The 18,993-nt window shown below is 41.8% G+C and overlaps 2 protein-coding genes across 4 annotated transcripts in view; one reads left to right on the forward strand and one right to left on the reverse strand.

The window, feature by feature from the left end:
* The window catches only part of KIAA0513 (KIAA0513 ortholog), a 45,373-nt gene extending 29,346 nt beyond the window's left edge, over positions 1-16,027 (forward strand). For 2 of the 3 annotated variants that reach the window (XM_056810392.1, XM_056810389.1), the window contains 3 exons: positions 14,587-15,060; positions 15,351-15,450; positions 15,880-16,027. In XM_056810392.1, coding sequence (XP_056666370.1) covers positions 14,732-15,060; positions 15,351-15,450; positions 15,880-15,957 — 507 coding nt within the window. In that variant the 5' untranslated portion in view covers positions 14,587-14,731 and the 3' untranslated portion in view covers positions 15,958-16,027. Of the gene's footprint in view, positions 1-9,295; positions 9,447-14,586; positions 15,061-15,350; positions 15,451-15,879 lie in introns of those variants that run through there. The other variant, XM_056810396.1, reaches the window with a different exon arrangement.
* Positions 16,028-16,041: 14 nt separating this feature from the next.
* Positions 16,042-18,993, reverse strand: part of CIBAR2 (CBY1 interacting BAR domain containing 2) — a 78,371-nt gene continuing 75,419 nt past the window's right edge. The window contains exon 8 of the mRNA XM_056818524.1: positions 16,042-16,086. Within this exon, the coding sequence (XP_056674502.1) occupies positions 16,042-16,086 (45 nt within the window). The remainder of the gene's footprint in view (positions 16,087-18,993) is intronic.

Consider the following 18,993-nt stretch of genomic DNA (forward strand, 5'->3'; position numbering starts at 1 on the left):
GTCAAGCCAACAAATGAGCTTCTTTTCTCGATGGGCCTCTCTCTTCAATGCCAACATTTTCTTTGCCAAAAGCTTGGCCAAGGCACTGTTACTGTAACCACAGGTGCTCCAGTAGGCACTAGCTTTCTCACTGAAGGGTTTCTTGGACTTTTTGGTATGTATAAGATCAATACTAGAGGAAAAGGAGATATAGAAGGAGAAGAAAGGCAGCTAGATGAGTCCAAGTAGAAAAAGATGCTTCCTTCCTCTTCCCACCAGAGTCATATCTTTTCTAGAAAGTCACCTTCAAGAACAACGGGAGATAAAGCCAGTACGACTTTAGTATCATAGCCTGCCAAACCAGGAGTTGTACACATCATTCCCTGCCCTGGATGGTGCAACTAGAGAGAAACAAAGATGCTCCCTTTCTTATGGCCTTGGAAATTGGAGTGGTCAATTGGTTGCACCATTTTCTCTATGGAACCTGCTTAGCAGGAGGAGTGTAGGACATGAATTGTTATTCTAAGGGACTGGAAGTACAGGAAAATCTAGAGTTGGGGAAGAGACTGAGTAGAGAGTTTAAACAGGTGTGCAAGGTTGGACAGAGCCCAATGGTGAGAATCATGGAGCCAAGGGCTTTAGAGGACCTTCCTCAAAGTTGCTAAAGGACTGGTAATCTTATAAGATGCATTTTCAGGAGATTTAAACAAGGAGATCACTACAAATCCTAATTCTTATTCAAGTGGAAGTGGGAAATAGAATTATTATTATTGTCCTTTTTATAGTTGATAAAACTGAAAAACAGGTTAAGGGACCTGCATGTGGTCATACATGGAGTTGTTGAAACTGGATCTCCAATCCAGGTCTCCTGATCTTCCCATCCTACTGGGCTGCCAGACAGGTTCATGTTGGGGAAGGCTTTGACCTGTAAGAGACTTGGCTCCAGAAGGGAGCCAGTATAGGGGAATGGAATGCTATCCTACCTTTCAGGTTGAGTCTTTCACTTGGAAAGAAAGGAGGTAGGAAATAAGCCTTTATTAAAGCTAAGTGTCTTTACAAATATCTCATTTTATCCTCACACTGACCCCTGGGAAGCAGGTGCTGTTATCATCCCCATTTTACAGTTGGGGAAACAGAGGCAGACAGTGGCTAAGTGACATACCCAGCATCATCATATGGCTAGTAAGTGTCTAAGGGCAGATTTGAACTCAGGTCTTCCTTATGCCACGCCTACCATGCCATCTAGCTGCCTCCACATCTCCATCATGATACAGTTGATAGAGTAATGGATTTGGAGTTAGAGAACTACTTCTGCCATATATGATGTTGGGCAGTGTATTTAACCTCCCTCTGTCCCCCTTTCCTCATCTATGAAATGAGAAACCTGGACTAGATGATCTCTAAACTCTTTTCCTTCTGGTTCTGATTCTATGACTTTTTGGGGATACAGACATCCTCTCATCATAGGTTTCCAAACTAGCCTTTTGTGGAATCACAGATGCATCACAACCAGAGATGGAATAAAGATTGTCCCAACCCTCGTCACTTTGCCTTGCTCCCATAGCTGTCCCTGGAACCTCTCCCGGCAAGTCCTTCACACCCCCTCCAGGCTGACTTGGGTTTTGGGGAAGAGGCTCCTGGAAGAAAGAGAGTCCATCGTAATTCATTACCAACCAAGAGCCCTCTTCTTTAAACAAAGCAAAACAAAACATCTTTGTAGTGAACTTAAATGCCAGCTAAAGTTGGCATTTCCTTATTTCTAATAGAACAGAAAAATGGGATTGTGGGGTAGAAGGCGACTCTCTTCTTCCCAAGGCTATATTGGAACTCCTCTAAGCTCCCCAGAGGGAGATGGAAGGGCAGTTGGGTCCAGCTGCTCCTCACTTGTTAGTCATGTCCTTATTTAAGAAGCCATGTGATGTGCAAAGAACACCTGATTCAAAGTCAAAAGGACCTGAGTTCAAATAATAGCTTTGCCCCTTAGTACTTATATGATCTTGGACAAGTCACTTAACCATTGTTGCCTTTGATTTTCTTATACATTAAAAAAATAGTTAGACTGGATATGGGGTTCATTTTTTAAAGCCCTTACCTTCTATGTTAGAAGCAATACTAAGTATTTGTTCCAAGGCAGAAAAGCAGTAAGGACTAGGCACTTCGGGTTAAGTGACTTGCCTAGGGTCACACACAGCTAAGGAAGAATCTGAGACCGGATTTGAACATTGGACCTGCCACCTCCAGGCTGGTTCTCTCTCCACTGAGTCACTTACTAGCCCTGGGATATGGGGTTCTTACTCTGGGGTTCATGGATTACAAATATTTTTTGATAACTATATTTCAGTCCATTTGGTTTCCTTTGTCACTTTTTTGTATTGAAAAGCATGATTCTGAGAAAGGGTCCATAGGTTTCACCAGACTGCCAAAGGGGTCCAGGATATAAAAAAAAATTAAGACCCCCTTCGTATAGATGGCTTTTGATGTCTCCCCTAGTTCAAAAAGCCTATGATTTTGTGATTATAAGCCCAGCTAGCCCCCAAGGGAGTCCTGTGCTTTGGAGCAAACCTGCCCAGTTGGGTCATTTTTCAAGCTGCTCTTTACGAATGATAACAACAGCAGCTCCTACTCTATGGCAGGGTTGAGGGAATTAATGAAAAGCAGCCATCCACCAGATCCTACCTCATTGCTATTAAATCAAAGGGCATGATGGTTTTCTCAGGAGTGCCCTGTGATAAACAGAACAGCTGTGGGATGGGAAATGAATAACCAGATGCTTATGATTATGTGGGAAGTGACTTCTGAGTGGTTCAATCCTATGTCGGGGCAACTTCTGAGAAATTGATGGATTTCAAAGAATTCAACCGCATCCATTTGTGAGCAGAGCAGGGTTTGGCTTTTCTGGTTCTGTCTACGATTTATTTCTCTGTAGGACTCAATGTCCTCATCTACAAAATGAGGAGAGTGGAGCAAATATTTTGTAAGATCCCATCTGGAATTTTCTGTTCTGGGAGCTCTGGTATATGATATAAAAATAATCTTTGTTTATGAAGAAAGCAGGGAGAGATGTAATTTAGGAAAATCAACAATGATTAGGTGAATTAGGCCATTTTCAGATAGTTTATGGCAGTTGACTTTAAGGGAAAGTAAGCCAGGGGGCACAGAATCATCCATTTAGGACAGAAGGCGTTTTAAGAGACTTCTTGACAAGAACCTTCTCATTTTTATTGTTTAGTCATTTTACTTCTGTCTGGACACTTCACATCCCCATTTGGAGTTTTCTTGGCAGAGATCCTGGAGGGATTTGCTATTTCCTTCTCCAAGCAGGGTGAAGTGACTTGCCCAGAGTCACATAACTAGTAAATATCTGAGGTTGGATTTGAATTCTTTCTGACTCCAGGCCTGGCATTCTTTCTTTTGTACCTATTATACCACCTTCTTATTTTATAGAGGAGAAAAATGAGACCTAGGGATATTAGATGACTTGTCCAAGGCCAGTAGTGAGTGTCAGAGCCTGGAATTAAGCCTACATTCCCAGATCGAGCATTTCCCCCCTCCCCCATGATATTTGTCTGCTTGGTGTCCTGGCCTTGTCCTTGAGTTAAATGACAAGGTTCCAGGCTGTTACTTTTAGCAGTGGGTAGAGAGTAATCCTACATACTTACCTTGAGAGAGTGTTATGATTATTATCCCCATTTTACAGATGAGGAAACTGAGGTCCACAGCTGTCTTGCCTAAGGTCATATAGCTAGTGAGTAGAGGAGAGCCTCCAGTCAAACCCAGGTTTCCCAACTCTTGGGCCAGAGCTCCTTTCATCATTCTACTGAATGAACTTTCATTAATCCTTCCAGCCCTGATCTCATCCTTCACTGAACTTCCCAACCAACCTTTCACACACAATTGAATCTTTAATTATATCTTAGTTTAAATTGTTTAGAGGTTTCACTTGTATCCACCTGATGGTAAAAACCATATCTTTTGTAACTTATTTTTTTTATACCTGTATCTTTCATCTTAGGATCAATATTGTATATTGGCTCCAAGACAGAAGAGTGGTAAAGAGCTAGGCAAAGGGGATTAAGCAACTTGCCTAGATCACAAAGCTGGGAAGTGTCTGAGAGCAAATTTGAACTCAGGACCTCTCCTCTCTAGCTAGACCTGACTCTCTATCCATGGAGCCTAGACTTAGCTACCCCCCTTCTGTAACTTCTAACAATGCTAGACATTGAATAAGCTACCCATGAGTTTTATTGGTTGAAATTCAGACAATATTACAGTATTTCTATGGTTTCTTTGGCTCAGAACTAGCTTATCTTTCTCTGGGGATAAGCCAGGAGGACATTAAAGCTATAGAACCTGGTCATCTTTGTCAAGTTGTTCCTCTTCTCTGTGTATCCTGGGTGGAAGAAGTATAATACGGGAGATGGTTGGCTCTTGCATTTGAAAACTGTTGTCTTGAATCCGTATTGGGGGGGGGGGGGGGAGTAGGATGCAGAAGCTGCCTGCCCTAATGTTGAACAGAGACCCTCTTTTCAGGGTTTATAGATTCAGAGCCTAAGAGAGATTTAGATCGGGAAGGGTCTTTAGAGATCATCTAGGATACTCATTTCATTTTAGAGATAAGAACATGAAGGTATGAGTAAGGGATGGCTTCTTCCAAGATCATAGAAGTAGTGGGAAGCAGAGCTGGGGACCCCCTCATTCTCTGATCCTCTGGTCCTAGATCGAATGGTTCTTTGCAGTCACATTGACTTCTTAGAACTCCAGGTTTCCTTTAAAACTCAGCTTGAGTGCCGCCATCTTTTTAAAACTGTAAACTTCAAATTTATTTTCTGTTATCTTGAACTTAAATATCAAATAAAATGTTGCTGTTGAGTCCTTTTCAGTTGAGTCTGATTCTTTTCATGGCCCCAATTTGGCCTTTCTTTGTTCTCTTCTGTGATTGACTCGAATCCTGGACCTGATCTCTTGGGCCACCAGTGTTGGGAGGGAATGGATCCTTGGCCATCATAGGTCATAGAACTCGACAGCATCTCCCACAAGGGCTGCCTTTGCAGACTTTCCGACCAGCCTGATGTATGTATGCCTTTCCAAATTCTCTTGTAAAGCAGACCCTCTTGGTCTCTTCTGAATTCCTTTCAATTTGTTGGGTTCTAAATTTGATGGGGACTGCGTTTAGTCCAGCCGTGAGGATGGCAACCATTTCACAGCCCTGAACGAGGAGAGCCAGAGAGCGAGTGCCTTGGATTTGAAGCAAAGGCAATTATCGCCTGGGTAGAAAGCAATAAGCAGCCTTCTTTTGTTAGGAGCTACTGAGCTGAGCTAGTCATCCTCTGATAGAAACTGGAATGAAAGTCCTTGTTATGGTTTCAAAACAAAAGAGCTGAGAAACAACATGGGGCGGCTTTTTAATTATAGCTTTTAATGGCCTTTAACGGAAAGGTTGCTGCAGTGGCCGGTGAGGACCAGGATCCAGCAGCATCATTAGGCAAATGCTCATCCCAACCTGGACCCCACAGGCAGGGCTGCTAATGTTGAGGTTTCTCTTGTGACTGGATTGGGGAAGTGGAAGGGAGAGAGGTTTGCAAGGGGACAGAGAGAAATTACAGAGGAGAGCATCAGTGTGTTAACAGATGCCTATGGGCGCTGCGGGAGCAGCCAGCTTCACTGCTGATGCTAATTATTTGTGGCATGCAGGAGGAGAGATGTGGAAGTAATTTTTCCTCATGATTGGGAGGCACTGCTGGAACCAGAACCATTTGGAGGGTGTAGGGGGCAGGGCAGAGTGGGCATGGGGAGGCTGATGAGGTTTTTCTATAACCTCTGTTATTTACATATTAGCCTTCCTGGCTCAAGTCCCTGATGGATCATTTTTCTACAAGGCGAGCTGAGCTTCTTGGGTCCCAGATTCTCCTTCCTTTTCAGGGAGTGCCATTACTCTAGGCTCAGAGGATTTAGAATAGGAAAAAAGAGACCTAAGCTAACTGTTCTCGGACTTTTGGGGCTCAGGACACCTTTATGCACCCTAAAAAATGTTTGTGAACCCCTCAAAGAATTTTTGTTTATGTGGTTTATATCGATCAGTATTTACCATTTTAGAAATGAAAACATCTTAGTATTTATTATGAAAATAGTTTTTAACTTCCCAGATTCCCTGAGGTCTCTGTGCTTTCAGAACAACTTCCCCATTTTGTAGAAAGGGAAATTTGGGTCCAGAGAAGAAAAGGGAAAATGACTTGTCCAACATCATTCAGGTGGTAATGTTCATATGGGCTATTTGTGCCTGAGCTTTCTGAGCTTGTATTGGGTGATGGACCACAGTCAGACACACAATCCATTGACTTCAACATAGTGACATCTTCTGATACGAAGGACAACAGCCAACAAAGCCAGAGTTTGAAGATCAGGTCCTCTGACTCCAAGTCCTGCTCTCTTTCCTTGTATGGCCCTGCCTTATTATTTATTAATTATTAAATATGACTAAATATTGCTTATTATTTAAACCCACTTCTTAACCGGGGTAGGAAAATAATGAAAAGGTTGAAAATAAATCAGATTCATCTGCATGTGCCATGTATGATCAGAAGTAGAGATGAGTCCGTTATATAATGAGAGTGAGCAATAGAAGATGGACCATCCAAATGCTGCAGAATAAAGGGGCAAAGAAAATGTAAAAAAATTAAATACAACAGAATATAGAAGATGCTGATATGTGCTTTTTTTTTCTGAGTCACTATCCAGCTAGCATGGTTCTTTATGTACAGTTCAGTGACTGTTTCTGTTTGACACCACTGAGCTATATAACATTGTCCTGATTGATGGACGCCTAGATGATGAGATGCTGTATCACCTCTAGGATGTCAGAACTGCAAAGAGGCTTTGGAATATAAGGAGGTAGAGCTGAGGGGGACCTTAGAACAGAGACTGTCAGATCTGGGAGGGACTTTATTTTTATTTTTATTGTTTTACTGTAAACTGCCTTTTATTTTTTTTAAATTTTATTTAATTGATTAATTAGGGGAATTTTTCCATGGTTACACGATTTATGCTCTTTTTCTCTCCTCCTTCCACCCCCCCTCCCATAGCTGACACACAATTCCCCTGGGTTTTACCTGTGTAATTGATCAGTCCTATTTCCATATTATTGATATTTGCACTGGGGTGATCATTTGGAGTCTACATCCCCAATCATATCCTCCCCATCGACCCATGTGATCAACAGTTGTTTTTCTTGTGTTTCTACTCCCACAGTTCTTCTTTTTTAATATTCTGTAGCACTTGGATTGCCCATCTTATATTTCTCATTCTCATTATATGACTGACTCAGCTCCTTTTGTGGTCATTCATGCCCTTGTTATCTTTCATTTGACGTCTCACATGTGGATGAGATCTATTTGTTTTTAAGTATTTTCCCAAAGCCAATCCTTGTACAAGCAGACAAAATACACAAATCAAATAAACAATCCTGGATCCAATGATTGGTCATGTCACAATCCCCTTTCGTCATTTTCCTATTGATGAAAGAAACAAAGACCATGGGCCTCACCTTTGACATGGATCCATCAGTATGGTCCACTGTATTTAGTTTTGCTGCAATTTGATGTTATCTTTATTTATGTAAACTAAGCCGATTTGGAGATTGTTCTTTTGTTTCTCCTTTTTTCCCCAGCATCTTTCATGTCTTCTGTATTTCTTTATAGTCTTATTCTTTGTTGTTCCTTACAGTCCTGTAATTAATATCCTATTAGATTCATGCACTACCATTTTGTTAGACATTCCTCTATCACTGAGCACTTCATTTATTTCCAGTTTGGGGAAATGTTCCAAATAATGTTGCAATGCATATTTCTTATTTTTTCTTCTCTTTATTAAAACCCTTGCCTTCTGTCTTAGAATCCATACTACATATTGATTCTAAGGCAGATGAGTAGTAAGGGCTAGGCAATGGGGGTTAAGTTAGAAATGGAAGGCCCTGGATTCAAATCTGGCCTCAGATACTTCCTAGCTGTGTGCCCCATGGCCAAGTCCCTTAATCACTATTGCCTAGCCTTTACTGTTCTTCTGCCTTAGAATCAATACACAGTATTGATTCTTTTTTTAGAAATAAAAACCCTTACCTTCATCTCAGAATCAATACTGTGTATTGGTTCTAAGGCAGAAGAATGGCAATGGGGGTCAAGTGACTTGCCCAGGGTCACACAGCTGGGAAGTGTCTGAATCCAGATTTGAACCCAGGACCTCCCATCTCTAGGCCTGGCTCTCAATCCACTGAGCCACTCAGCTGCCCCCTCACAATATTGATTCTAAGATGAAAGATAAGGGTTAAAAACAACTTTCTGGCTGTATGACCTTGGGTAGGTCTCTTAAGTTCTGTTTGCCCCAGTTTCTCTACCTGTAAAATGGGGCTAATAATATCACCTACTTTTCTGGGTTGTTAAAATAATATTTGAAAAATCCTCTGTAAATCTCTAAATTCTATTATTCTATTCTATTATTATTATTAATTACAACAAATAAAGGCATCTAGGTGGCACAATGGATAAAGTGCCAAGCCTAGAGTCAGAAATACTTATTTTCCTGAATTCAAATGCTTAGATGCTACTTATTTTGCCTCAGTTTCTTTGATTATAAAATGGAGAAAAAGTAGAGGACCTGGATTTGTGATCTCATTGATAGGAAGAAAGAAAAAACCCAGGGTGAGGAATCTCCCTCTGGCAGTGCAAGTTGCCTCCTCTGAAAGTTACAGTTTTAGAGGGTTGTAAAAAATACTAAGAGTTTAGGTGTCTTGTCGAAGGCTACAAAGCCAGTATGTTTCAGAGGCTGAATGCGAATCTATTTCTTGCTGGCTTTCTATTTGCCATCCTAAGCTGCCATGTAAAAAAAAAAATCCTAAGCAGAATGATCTCAGAGCTGAGCCTCTGACTAGAGTAGGAAGAAGCTAAAGAAGTCAGCACGACTGAACAACAAGATAGCAAACAAGCAGTGCCAAGAAACTGAGTCCACGTGGTGGCTCTGCCCCAAAATGTCTCTTTCTGCACTTGGAACCCAGGATCTCTCCAGCAGGAGGTGGGGAGTCTGTTTCCTCTGGGAACATCCAAGAACACTTTGTAAAGCACAATATAAATGGAAGTTATGTACAGGAACAGCTTAGCATACACAAATCCTTTGTTCCTTTGGAAGACACGCTCTTTGGTCCTTGGAAACACGGAAGAACAGAGTGGTGTTATCACTCAGTACTGTATGGTTTGTGGCTGGAAGCCGGGGCCAAGGCAGTGTGGAGGAGGACTGGGGCTCCTTCCCATGGTGATGGCCATGACCTGGTCTGATTCTCTAGGGCACAGCCAGCCGTGGCAGGAGGAGGTGGGACTCTGGCTGCTCTGTAGTGGTAAGAAAATCAGAGTTACGGCAGATTGGTTTCCGATGAACAAACCTCCCTGGGGATGTGGCTGAGCAGTCGTGAACCAGGCAATCTGGTATGTAATATTTCCCATCCAGGACAACACAATGTAGAAAGCCATGCAGTAATTGCATGGGTGAGGAAAGAGGAGAGGAGAACACCAGGAAATGGGGCCAGGAGGACATTGTTACAGGAGGACTATAGCAATAGAATTATTACATAGAACTATGATCCAATCCCTCCTGCCCACTGGGAAGGGATGGGGCAAGAGGAGAATTTTGATGTTCAAACTATCTGGTAAAATAACAGAATATCATCTAGAAAGAGTCCCTAGTTTGTCAGATGGCAAGGCTGGAAGGGACCTTTGTTTTATAGAGGGGATAACTGAAACTCAGAGAAGAGGGGTTCACTTGCCCATGGTCACACTTACCCAAGCCTAAGAAGAGACTTTAATAAATACAACCAAGAAAAGATTGTCTGGCTCTGGGATTTTTGTGAATTTTCAAAAGAAAAATAAGGGCAATAAAAGGGGGCAGCTAGGTGGCACAGTGGGTAGTAGAGTGCCAGGCCTGAAGTTGGGAGAACCTGGGTTCAAATTTGGCTTCAGACATTTTCTAGATGTATGACCATGGACAAATCACTTAACCCCAATTGCCTAGACCTTTCTGTTCTTTTACCTTAGAGCCGATAGATAATATTGATTCTAAGATGGAACGTAAGGGCTTAAAAAAAAAGTAAGAAAGGAAAAATGAGGACCAGACATGGAAAATGATTAGAGTTATGGTCTAAAGGCTAGATTATGATCAGTTTGGGGGGAATCTGCTTTATGTCAAAGACAAAAATACAATTTTTGCCATTGAGGAATTTATTCCTTTCTATCCAGGGGTGAGGGGAGATAACTTAGAGAGATAATTCAATATTAAATAATATACCAAATTGAATCCAAAGCAGTTGGAGGGAAGAGGGTCCTAAAAACTGGGAAGGGTCTTTCCAAGATTAAGACTGGGTTTAATATTGGATAACTGACTTAAGAAAGCCATTTTCTCTTTTAGACTAGGTTCCCCTTATCTGGAGTTTGCCCTAGGAAAGTCTCCCAAACTAGCTTTGGTATTGCTTGTATCTGAATTATCATAGATGTGGTTCTCAGCTCCAATATAAGCATTCAAGGTAACAAACACTTAACAGGTAGAGGACAGCCCATATAAGATGCACAAAAAATTCACAGACACCCATATGTTGATAGAAAAAAAATAATAAGATATTCCTGGTAGTCCATAAACATCCTTTAGAAGGGATCTGAACTCAGTTTTGCTACTTGGGAAATATACTGATATTCCAGTGAATTACTGGTTCTCCTACAAGGTCTTTCATAGTCTCTGAAAGATTTATCGCATCATATTGTGGATTAGACTTTCCTTATGAGGCAAATGCCCTTTAGTGCTATTAAACAAGCAATACCCTTCCTATTAGATATATATTGTCCAAATAACTCACTGTCATGGGGGTAGGGAGGGAAGAAGGCGATCAAGGTCTTAATTTCCTGCAGCTCCTCCCCTTGGTTACAAGGCTTTAACTCTTTATCTGTTCCTTTAGCTTCAGAGATCATATAGAAAATCCTCTTCTTTTTCTAAGAAAAACCCAGGGAAGACATTTTCCCCTCCCCTAAAGTCTCTGATCTCCAAAATCTCGAGTCCGGGGCTATTTTTCAAGGTATTCTCTAAGGCTGATGTTGTCCAAGAAATCTCCCTTCTTTAGCTAGAAGGCTCAGCCTTGAGATCATTCTTCCTAGGAATTTTTTTTTTAAGTCCTCCTCTTTTACATGGTAGCATAGCATAGTGAATGGAAAGCCTGAATGAGATCTGAATTCAAGTCCAGCCTTTGAAACATACAGGCTTTGTAATTAAGATCATTAAGCTCTTTTAGTTCTTTCTACAACTCTCTAAAACTGTAATTTTAGGAGAAGGTAGAAACTTGCATTGCCAGAGGGTGTTTCTTTACCCTGGGTTTGGTTTTTTTCTGCCAATGAGATTGCAGATCCAAGCCTTCTTCTTTTCCCTATAGGAGGTTGTTGTTGAGGAACACTATCTATGAACTTCTACTCTCAGATAACATGGCGGACAAACTCATATCGACTCCTGTAGTAATTTCCATCATCGTCCTGGCTGCTAAAGTCATATAGGCTGGGAAGATCCAATTTTGGAAACTCTCCTTGAATATTTTATCAGTCAATCAATTAAATCAATTAAAAAAACATTCATTAAGGACCTATTATATGCCATGTAAGTGCATACCAGCCTTTCTTATAAACATCTGCCCCAAGGCACTATTAACTGATGGCAATGGTGAGAGAAGACTCCCTCTTCTTCCTCCTCCTCCCCACTACCCTCTGATTCACTCTGGAAGAAAGGCAGAAGGGAAGAGGCCAAAATGGGGGAAAGGGTGAGAATAATCTATCCTGCTCTTTTATGACCCTGCACTAGAAAGGTGTTTATTAGAACAAGAGTCCAATTTGTTGAGTAATAGGCAAGCCGATCATTCTGACAGCAGCTCTTGTCCCAACCGATGAAGGGTTGTAGGCATGCCTTGACAAGATTCCAGTGGGCATAACCAAATTCTCCACAGAGAATGGCTCTATCCTGACCTGAGACCAAGGCTCATGCTATGAGATCACTAAATTGGTCAGAAATGACTTTCCCCATCTGTAATGGGGGCTCAGGAATAGCCTCCTATAGGATGTGATACTTAAGCTGAGTTTTGAAGAGAAGAAAGGCTAGATCTAAGAAGTGGTGGTGAAGAAGGAGAACATTCCAAGCCTGGAGGAAATATGTGCCAAAATACCAAGGCAAAGGATAGAAATCAAGTAAAAAGAATAACAAATGAACAACAAAAAATGTGGTGTATATATATATATATATATATATATATATATATATATATATATATATATACACAGAGTCATGAAAACTTATCTTCCTGAGTTCAAATCTGGTCATAGATATTTCCTAGCTGTAAGCCCCTGGGCAAGGCACTTCACCCTGTTTGCCTCAGTTTCCTCATCTGTAAAATGGGCTAGAGAAGGAAAAGGCAAGCTTCTCCTGTATCTCTGCCAAGAAAATCCCAATGAGGGTCACAAAGAGTCAGACCTGACTGAAAATGACAACAAAAACAACTCAACAAAATAAGGGGGAGGGATGTCACATCTAGAAAGATAGGCTGGAGATATAATGGCATAGCTCTTGACAAACAAAGATGTTTATATTTTCTTCTCTCAATAATAGGGAGCTACTCAAACTTCTTAAGCAAGAAGTGGCACATGATCTCTGTACTGTGGGAATATCAGTTTGGCAATTGGGAGGAGGATAGATTGGGGAGGTGAGACTTGAGGCAAGATCAGTGAGGAGGCTTGAAAGAGTAGGGTGATGCTCATGTGAGTGGAGAGGTGGTGATAGAGGTGTGAGATATAGCAGGGACCTAGCAAGGGACTGGATATGGGTGGAAAGGTCAAATGATCATTCTGCGGTTGTAAACAGGAAGGATGGTATACTCAATAGAAATAAGGAAGTTAGGAAAAGGGGTGAGTTTTTTTGGGGGAAATGAATATATTTGAATCTGAGGTGCCTACGATCCAGTTGAACATGCCCAATTGAGATTTGGTGTCTTTTTTGTATGTCTGGCACATAGCATGGCGCCTGGAACATGCATAGTAAGCTAGAAAAATGCTTGTTGGTTGAATGATGGGTGGGGATGGCTTGAGAATAAAATTTAGGAGAGATTAGTGTTGGATAGATATATATGGTAGCCATGTGCACAGAGATATAATAGCTATCATTTATATAAAGATTACTACATGCCATGCCCTGTGCTAAGCACTTTAAAAATATTATCTCAATTAATCCTCACAACAACCCGGGGAAATAAGTTCTATTATTCTTCCCATTTTACTGCTGAGGAAGCTGAGATAAACAGAGATGAAGTGACTTGCCCAAGGTCAGGTAATGAGCATGTGAGGCTGGAATGAACTAGAGCATACCCGTTTCCAGGCCAACGCTCCAAACATTGGGTCACCTAACTGCCACTAGTGGGTGGGTTAGTGGGTAAGATGTCAATGCTGATCCAGCAAAGGAGATATCCAGAAACTAGACAGGAAAATTAGGAAAGAGCAGTGTTCTGAAAATCTAGATGAGAGTGTCCAGTAGGAGGGATTTGTCAACAGTGTCATAGACTTTATGCTAGAAGACGACTGAGGAAAGGCTGTTGGAATTACCAGTTAAGCATTCAGTGATAACCTTGAGGAGGCAACAAATGTAGGTGACTTTTCTTTTTATAGGTTTGGTAGTGGGGGCAGTTGGGTAGCTCAGTGGATTGAATGCCAGGTCTAGAGATGGGAGATCCTAGGATCAAATCTGGCCTCAGACACCTCCTAGCTGTGTGACCCTGGTCAAGTCTCATTGCTTAGCCCTTACTACTCTTCTGCCTTGGAACCAACACACAGTAGTGATTCTAAGATGGAAGGGAAGGGTTCAAAAACAATGAAGGCAGAATGTCCGAGCAGGAGAAGGGATTAGAAACTCATTTTCAGTTCTTGAAAAGGGTGGGATACCCAAGCAGGAGATGGGAATAGCATCAATTGTTCAAGGGCGGATGTCTTTAGGGTTCCTTCAGTTAGTGGAGCATCTGGGTGGGCATTGTCTATTCAAGTAATCTCACTGAGGTTACCAGGAGTACTGGATTATAAATCATGGTGGCCTCTATGGCTGCATTTAGATGGGATTCCTAAAAATCATACTGTATATCATTATAATTTTAAATGTCATAGTTATTCCATATTGTATTTTAAAGGTTCATGGTTAACAATACCTTCAGGGTCTGGAATTGCTTTCTTAGTGGATTTCTTTTTAAACCCTTACCTTTTATTTTAGAATCAATACTGTGCATTGGTTCTAAAGGCAGAAGAGTGGTAAGGGCTAGGCAATGTGGGGTTAAGTGACTTGCCCAGGGTCACCTAACTAGGAAATGTCTGAAATTAGATTTGAACCCAGGACCCCCTATCACTAGGCTTGACTCTTGATCTACTGAGCCACCTAGCTGTCCTTCCCCCCTTCCCCACTCCCCTCAGAATGGATTTTTAACTTGGAATTTTGTTTGATGAGTTTCTGTCCAACAAAGGTGACTGTAGTGATGGAGATGGTGATTTGTATGTTTGTGTTTTCTTCCAGATGCCTTACGGCACAATGAAGATGCCCCGTGGGTTCTGTGCTTTGTAGCCAGCATATCCCAGGGATTCTCCTACCCTTAACTGTCTCGTTCCCCCTGACGAGTTCAACTCCTCACTGATTATCATCTCAGCATCCTGTCTGAGCCATGGAAACCCCTGATGTTGCTGTAGCATCTCTGATTGACTTTGACAGCGAGCCATCCACCCTGGCACCCTCTGAGTCATCCCCTTCAAAACCTAGAGATGAAAGCAGTTCCCTGGGTGACGGGGCATCAGAGAGTGACACTACTGAGTCTGCAGATAGTGAGAATGATATGGGAGAATCCCCAACCCACCCGACCTGGGACCACTATCACCGCTCCTCATCCAATGAATCCTTCTCTTCCAACCAGAGTACAGAATCAGCCAAGGATGAGGAGGCTATGGGGCTTCGGGAATTTATGCGGAACTATGTTGAGAAGATCTTTTCTGGAGGGTAAGAAGAAAAATATATTATGGGACAGTGTAGCATTCTGGATTAAGTGCCATAATTCTGGCATTGAGTCCCTGTGCTACAACTAACTCATTCTAGGGCCTGGAGTAAGTCCCTTCATATCTCTGCCCCTTTGTTTGGAAACTGAGGAAGAAAACTTTTGTTCTTTGGGGTGAGATTATGCAATAAAATGGCTATGTAGCCAGGCAGACTGGCATCCAGGGTTTGTGGGATCCTCTCTCTTGCAGGGAGGATTAGAGAGCCAACCTCTCATCTGCCTTTTCCTCTTTCAGAGAAGACTTGGACCAAGAAGAGAAAGCCAAGTTTGGAGAGTTCTGCAGCAGTGAAAATGGGAAAGGTCGGGAGTGGTTTGCCCGATATGTGAGTGCACAGGTAAGCAGGAAAGAGAAGCAGAGGAACAGGTAGAATATTGATTTTTTTTTAAATTTTAAACCCTTGCCTTCCATTTTAGAATTAATACTGTTTTGGTTCCAAGGCAGAAGAGCAGTAAGGGCTAGGCAATGGGGGTGAAGTGACTTGTTCAGGGACACGTAGCTAGGACCAGTCTGAGTTCACATTTGAACCCAGGACTTCCCATCCCTAAGCCTGGCTCTCCATCCACTGAGCCACCCAGCTACCCAGGGAACAGATAAAATCTTGAAGGGGGTTGCCAGGATCGTTAGGTGCTTAGCATGATGGCTCATCCCCAGGACAGGAGATCCTCTTACAATGATCTTTTAAGTCAAGCTGCTCAGCAGCCTGGCCCTCTGGTTATAATGAGGAGACTGATCTCTGCCTCTCTTTGGCCTTTTTCCCGGACAGCGTTGCAATTCCAAGTGTGTCTCTGAGCCGACTTTCTACCGTCTGGTGCAGTCCTTCGCTGTGGTGCTGTTTGAGTAAGTCGGGCAGCTGCTCTATGGTTCCATCCTAGGGAGCTCCTCCAGGGCCCTTTGCCCCTGCTACACTCTCTTGTTACATGAAGACTCAGGTGGGGCAGGCTGCAGGAGGCTGCTTCTTGTTTGGAACACACTAGGGAGAAGTGGAAGGAGGCTCACAGGAATCTAGAGACAGATGCTAGCTCTGGCCCTTTCACCCAAGTAGCTGGGTTATTGCCACTATTAGGGGCTCATCTGCAAACACGCGAGTGCTAGCTTCTACTGGAGGAGAAAAGAAGAATTTTCTAATAAAGTACAGGGTATCCCCAAAGTCTAGGTTCTCTCTCAGATCTCTCTCTCTCTTCCCTCTCTCCTTCCTTCTTTTTTACTTTCTTTTTCTTTCTTTCCTCTCCCTTCCTTTATTTTTTCTCTTCCTTTCTTTCTCTCTCCCTCTATTCTTTTTCTCTTCTTTCTTTCTTTTCTTCCCTCCTCTTATTTTCTTTCCTTAATTTTTCTTCTTTTTTCTCCTTTCTTCTTTCCTTTTTCTTTCCTTCCTTCCTTTTTCTTTCTTTCTTCCTTTCTCTCTTTCTCTCTCTCTTTCTCCCTCCCTTCCTCTTCCTTCCTTCCTTCCTTCCTTCCTTTTTTCCTTCCTTCCTTCCTTCCTTCCTTCCTTCCTTCCTTCCTTCCTTCCTTCCTTCCTTCCTTCCTTCCTTCCTTTCTTTCTTTCTTTCTTTCTTTCTTTCTTTCTTTCTTTCTTTCTTTCTTTCTTTCTTTCTTTCTTTCTTTCTTTCTTTCTTTCTTTCTTTCTTTCTTTCTTTCTTTCTTTCTTTCTTTCTTTCTTTCTTTCTTCCTTACTTTCCTTACTTTCTTCTTTCTTTCCTTACTTTCTCTCTTCCTTCCCTTTTTGTAAAAAAAAAACCCTGAAGATTTAAAACTTTTGGGATACCTAGTATTAAAAAGCAATACCCACATGGTACTACAAATACTGCTATTCTCTGTTCATGCGCCACAATACATTTCTCAGAAAAAAATTGTAAATATGGGAGAAAATCAGGAACTCTAGCAGAGAACTTTTCTTCCTCAATATTTCTCAAATTGTCGTCCATTTGACGTCCTGTCTTAAGTCCGGAAGCTTTCACAATGTGTGTGTGTGTGTGTGTGTGTGTGCTTTGCTAGCCACAGATTACCTTAATTCTTCTAGTTGCTCCACTTTAGCTCACTTTTTGGAAGTAGGGGAAGTCTAAAAAGCCCATGAAACAGCCCATGAACTGCCCCCTGTCCCATTAGCAGTTTGGTTGCTCTGAAAAATTTGGCATCACCTGAGCAGAATGGCCAAGGTCAGCATTTCTCTGCAGCAGAAAGAGAAATCTTTCCTTGAGGGTGGAAATCGGAGGGTAGGAACAGCTGGGCTCTGAGTAAATTCTTCCATGATAAGCACTCTGGCTAAGTAGTGATTACAGGCAGGTGTGCTGCATTCTTCCCTGGCAAAGGCCTAGAATTTGTCTCAATTTCCTGTTGTGAAGGGCTTTGTCCTAGGTAACCGCCCAGCCTTCTAGCAAATGGATGCTTTGGAAGTGTTATTTGGTGACCTCAGTCAGGCATAAATCTTTCTTTACCATATCAATTAGTCTCTGCCAGAGTCTGCCACCCCAGCAGGCTTTTGTCAAATGGCTTGGGAGCCCTGGAACAGGAAGCCTGAAAATTAAGAGACTTGGGTTCGAGACCTTTCTCTGCAATTAGCTAAGTGTGTCACCTTGAACAAGTTTGCCCCCTTTTGGGGCTTCACTTTCTTCACTGGTAAAATGAGGCTATTGCACAGAACCTCTGACACCCCTTCCAACCCTCTTTGATTTGGAAGTCAAGGGATCATGAAACCATACATTTAGACCTGCGAGGGGTCTTGTGGTGGTTGTTGAATGGTTTTAGTTGTGTCCCACTCTTTGTGGACCCCATTTGGGATTTTCTTGGCAGAGATACTGGCTGGAATGGTCTCCAGCTTCTTTTACAGATGAAGAAACTGACCATACCCATTGAACTACCAAAAAACTTCTTTACTGAATTAGAAAAAACCATAACTAAGTTCATTTGGAAGAACAAAAGATCAAGGATATCCAGGGAAATCATGAAAGAAATGCAAAGGAAGGGGGCCTTGCAGTCCCAGATCTCAAACTTTATTATAAAGCAGTGGTCATCAAAACAATTTGGTACTGGCTAAGAGACAGAAAGGAGGATCAGTGGAATAGACTTGGGGTAAATGATCTCAGCAAGACAGTTTATGACAAACCCAAAGATCCCAGCTTTTGGAACAAAACCATTATTTGATAAAACCTGCTGGGAAAATTGGAAGACAGTGTGGGAGAGATTAGGTTTGGATCAACACCTCACACTCTACACCAAGATAAATTCAGAATGCATGAATGACTTGAACATAAAGAAGGAAACTATAAGTAAATTAGGTGAACACAGAATAGTATACATACATGTCACACCTGTGGGAAGGGAAAGACTTTAAAACCAAACAAGACTTAGAAAGAGTCACAAAATGTAAAATAAATAATTTTGACTACATCAAATTAAAAAGGTTTTGTACAAACAAAACCAATATGACTAAAATCAGAAGGAAAGCAACAAATTGGGAAACGATCTTCATAAAAACCTCTGACAAAGGTTTAATTACTCAAATTTACAAAGAGCTAAATCAATTGTACAAAAAATCAAGCCATTCTCCAATTGATAAATGGGCAAGGGACACGAACAGGCAGTTATCAGCCAAAGAAATCAAGACTATTAATAAACACATGAAAAAAGTGCTCTACATCTCTTATAATCAGAGAGATGCAAATCAAAACAACTCTGAGGTATCACCTCACACCTAGCAGATTGGCTGACATAATGGCTATGGAAAGTAATGAATGCTGGAGGCAATGTGGCAAAGTAGGGACACTAATTCATTGCTGGTGGAGTTGTGAATTGATCCAATCATTCTGGAGGGCAATTTGGAACTATGCCCAAAGGGTGCTAAAAGACTGCCTACCTTTGATCCAGCCATAGCACTGCTGGG

Source organism: Monodelphis domestica, chromosome 1, assembly GCF_027887165.1.
Source record: "Monodelphis domestica isolate mMonDom1 chromosome 1, mMonDom1.pri, whole genome shotgun sequence".
NCBI lineage: Eukaryota > Metazoa > Chordata > Mammalia > Didelphimorphia > Didelphidae > Monodelphis > Monodelphis domestica.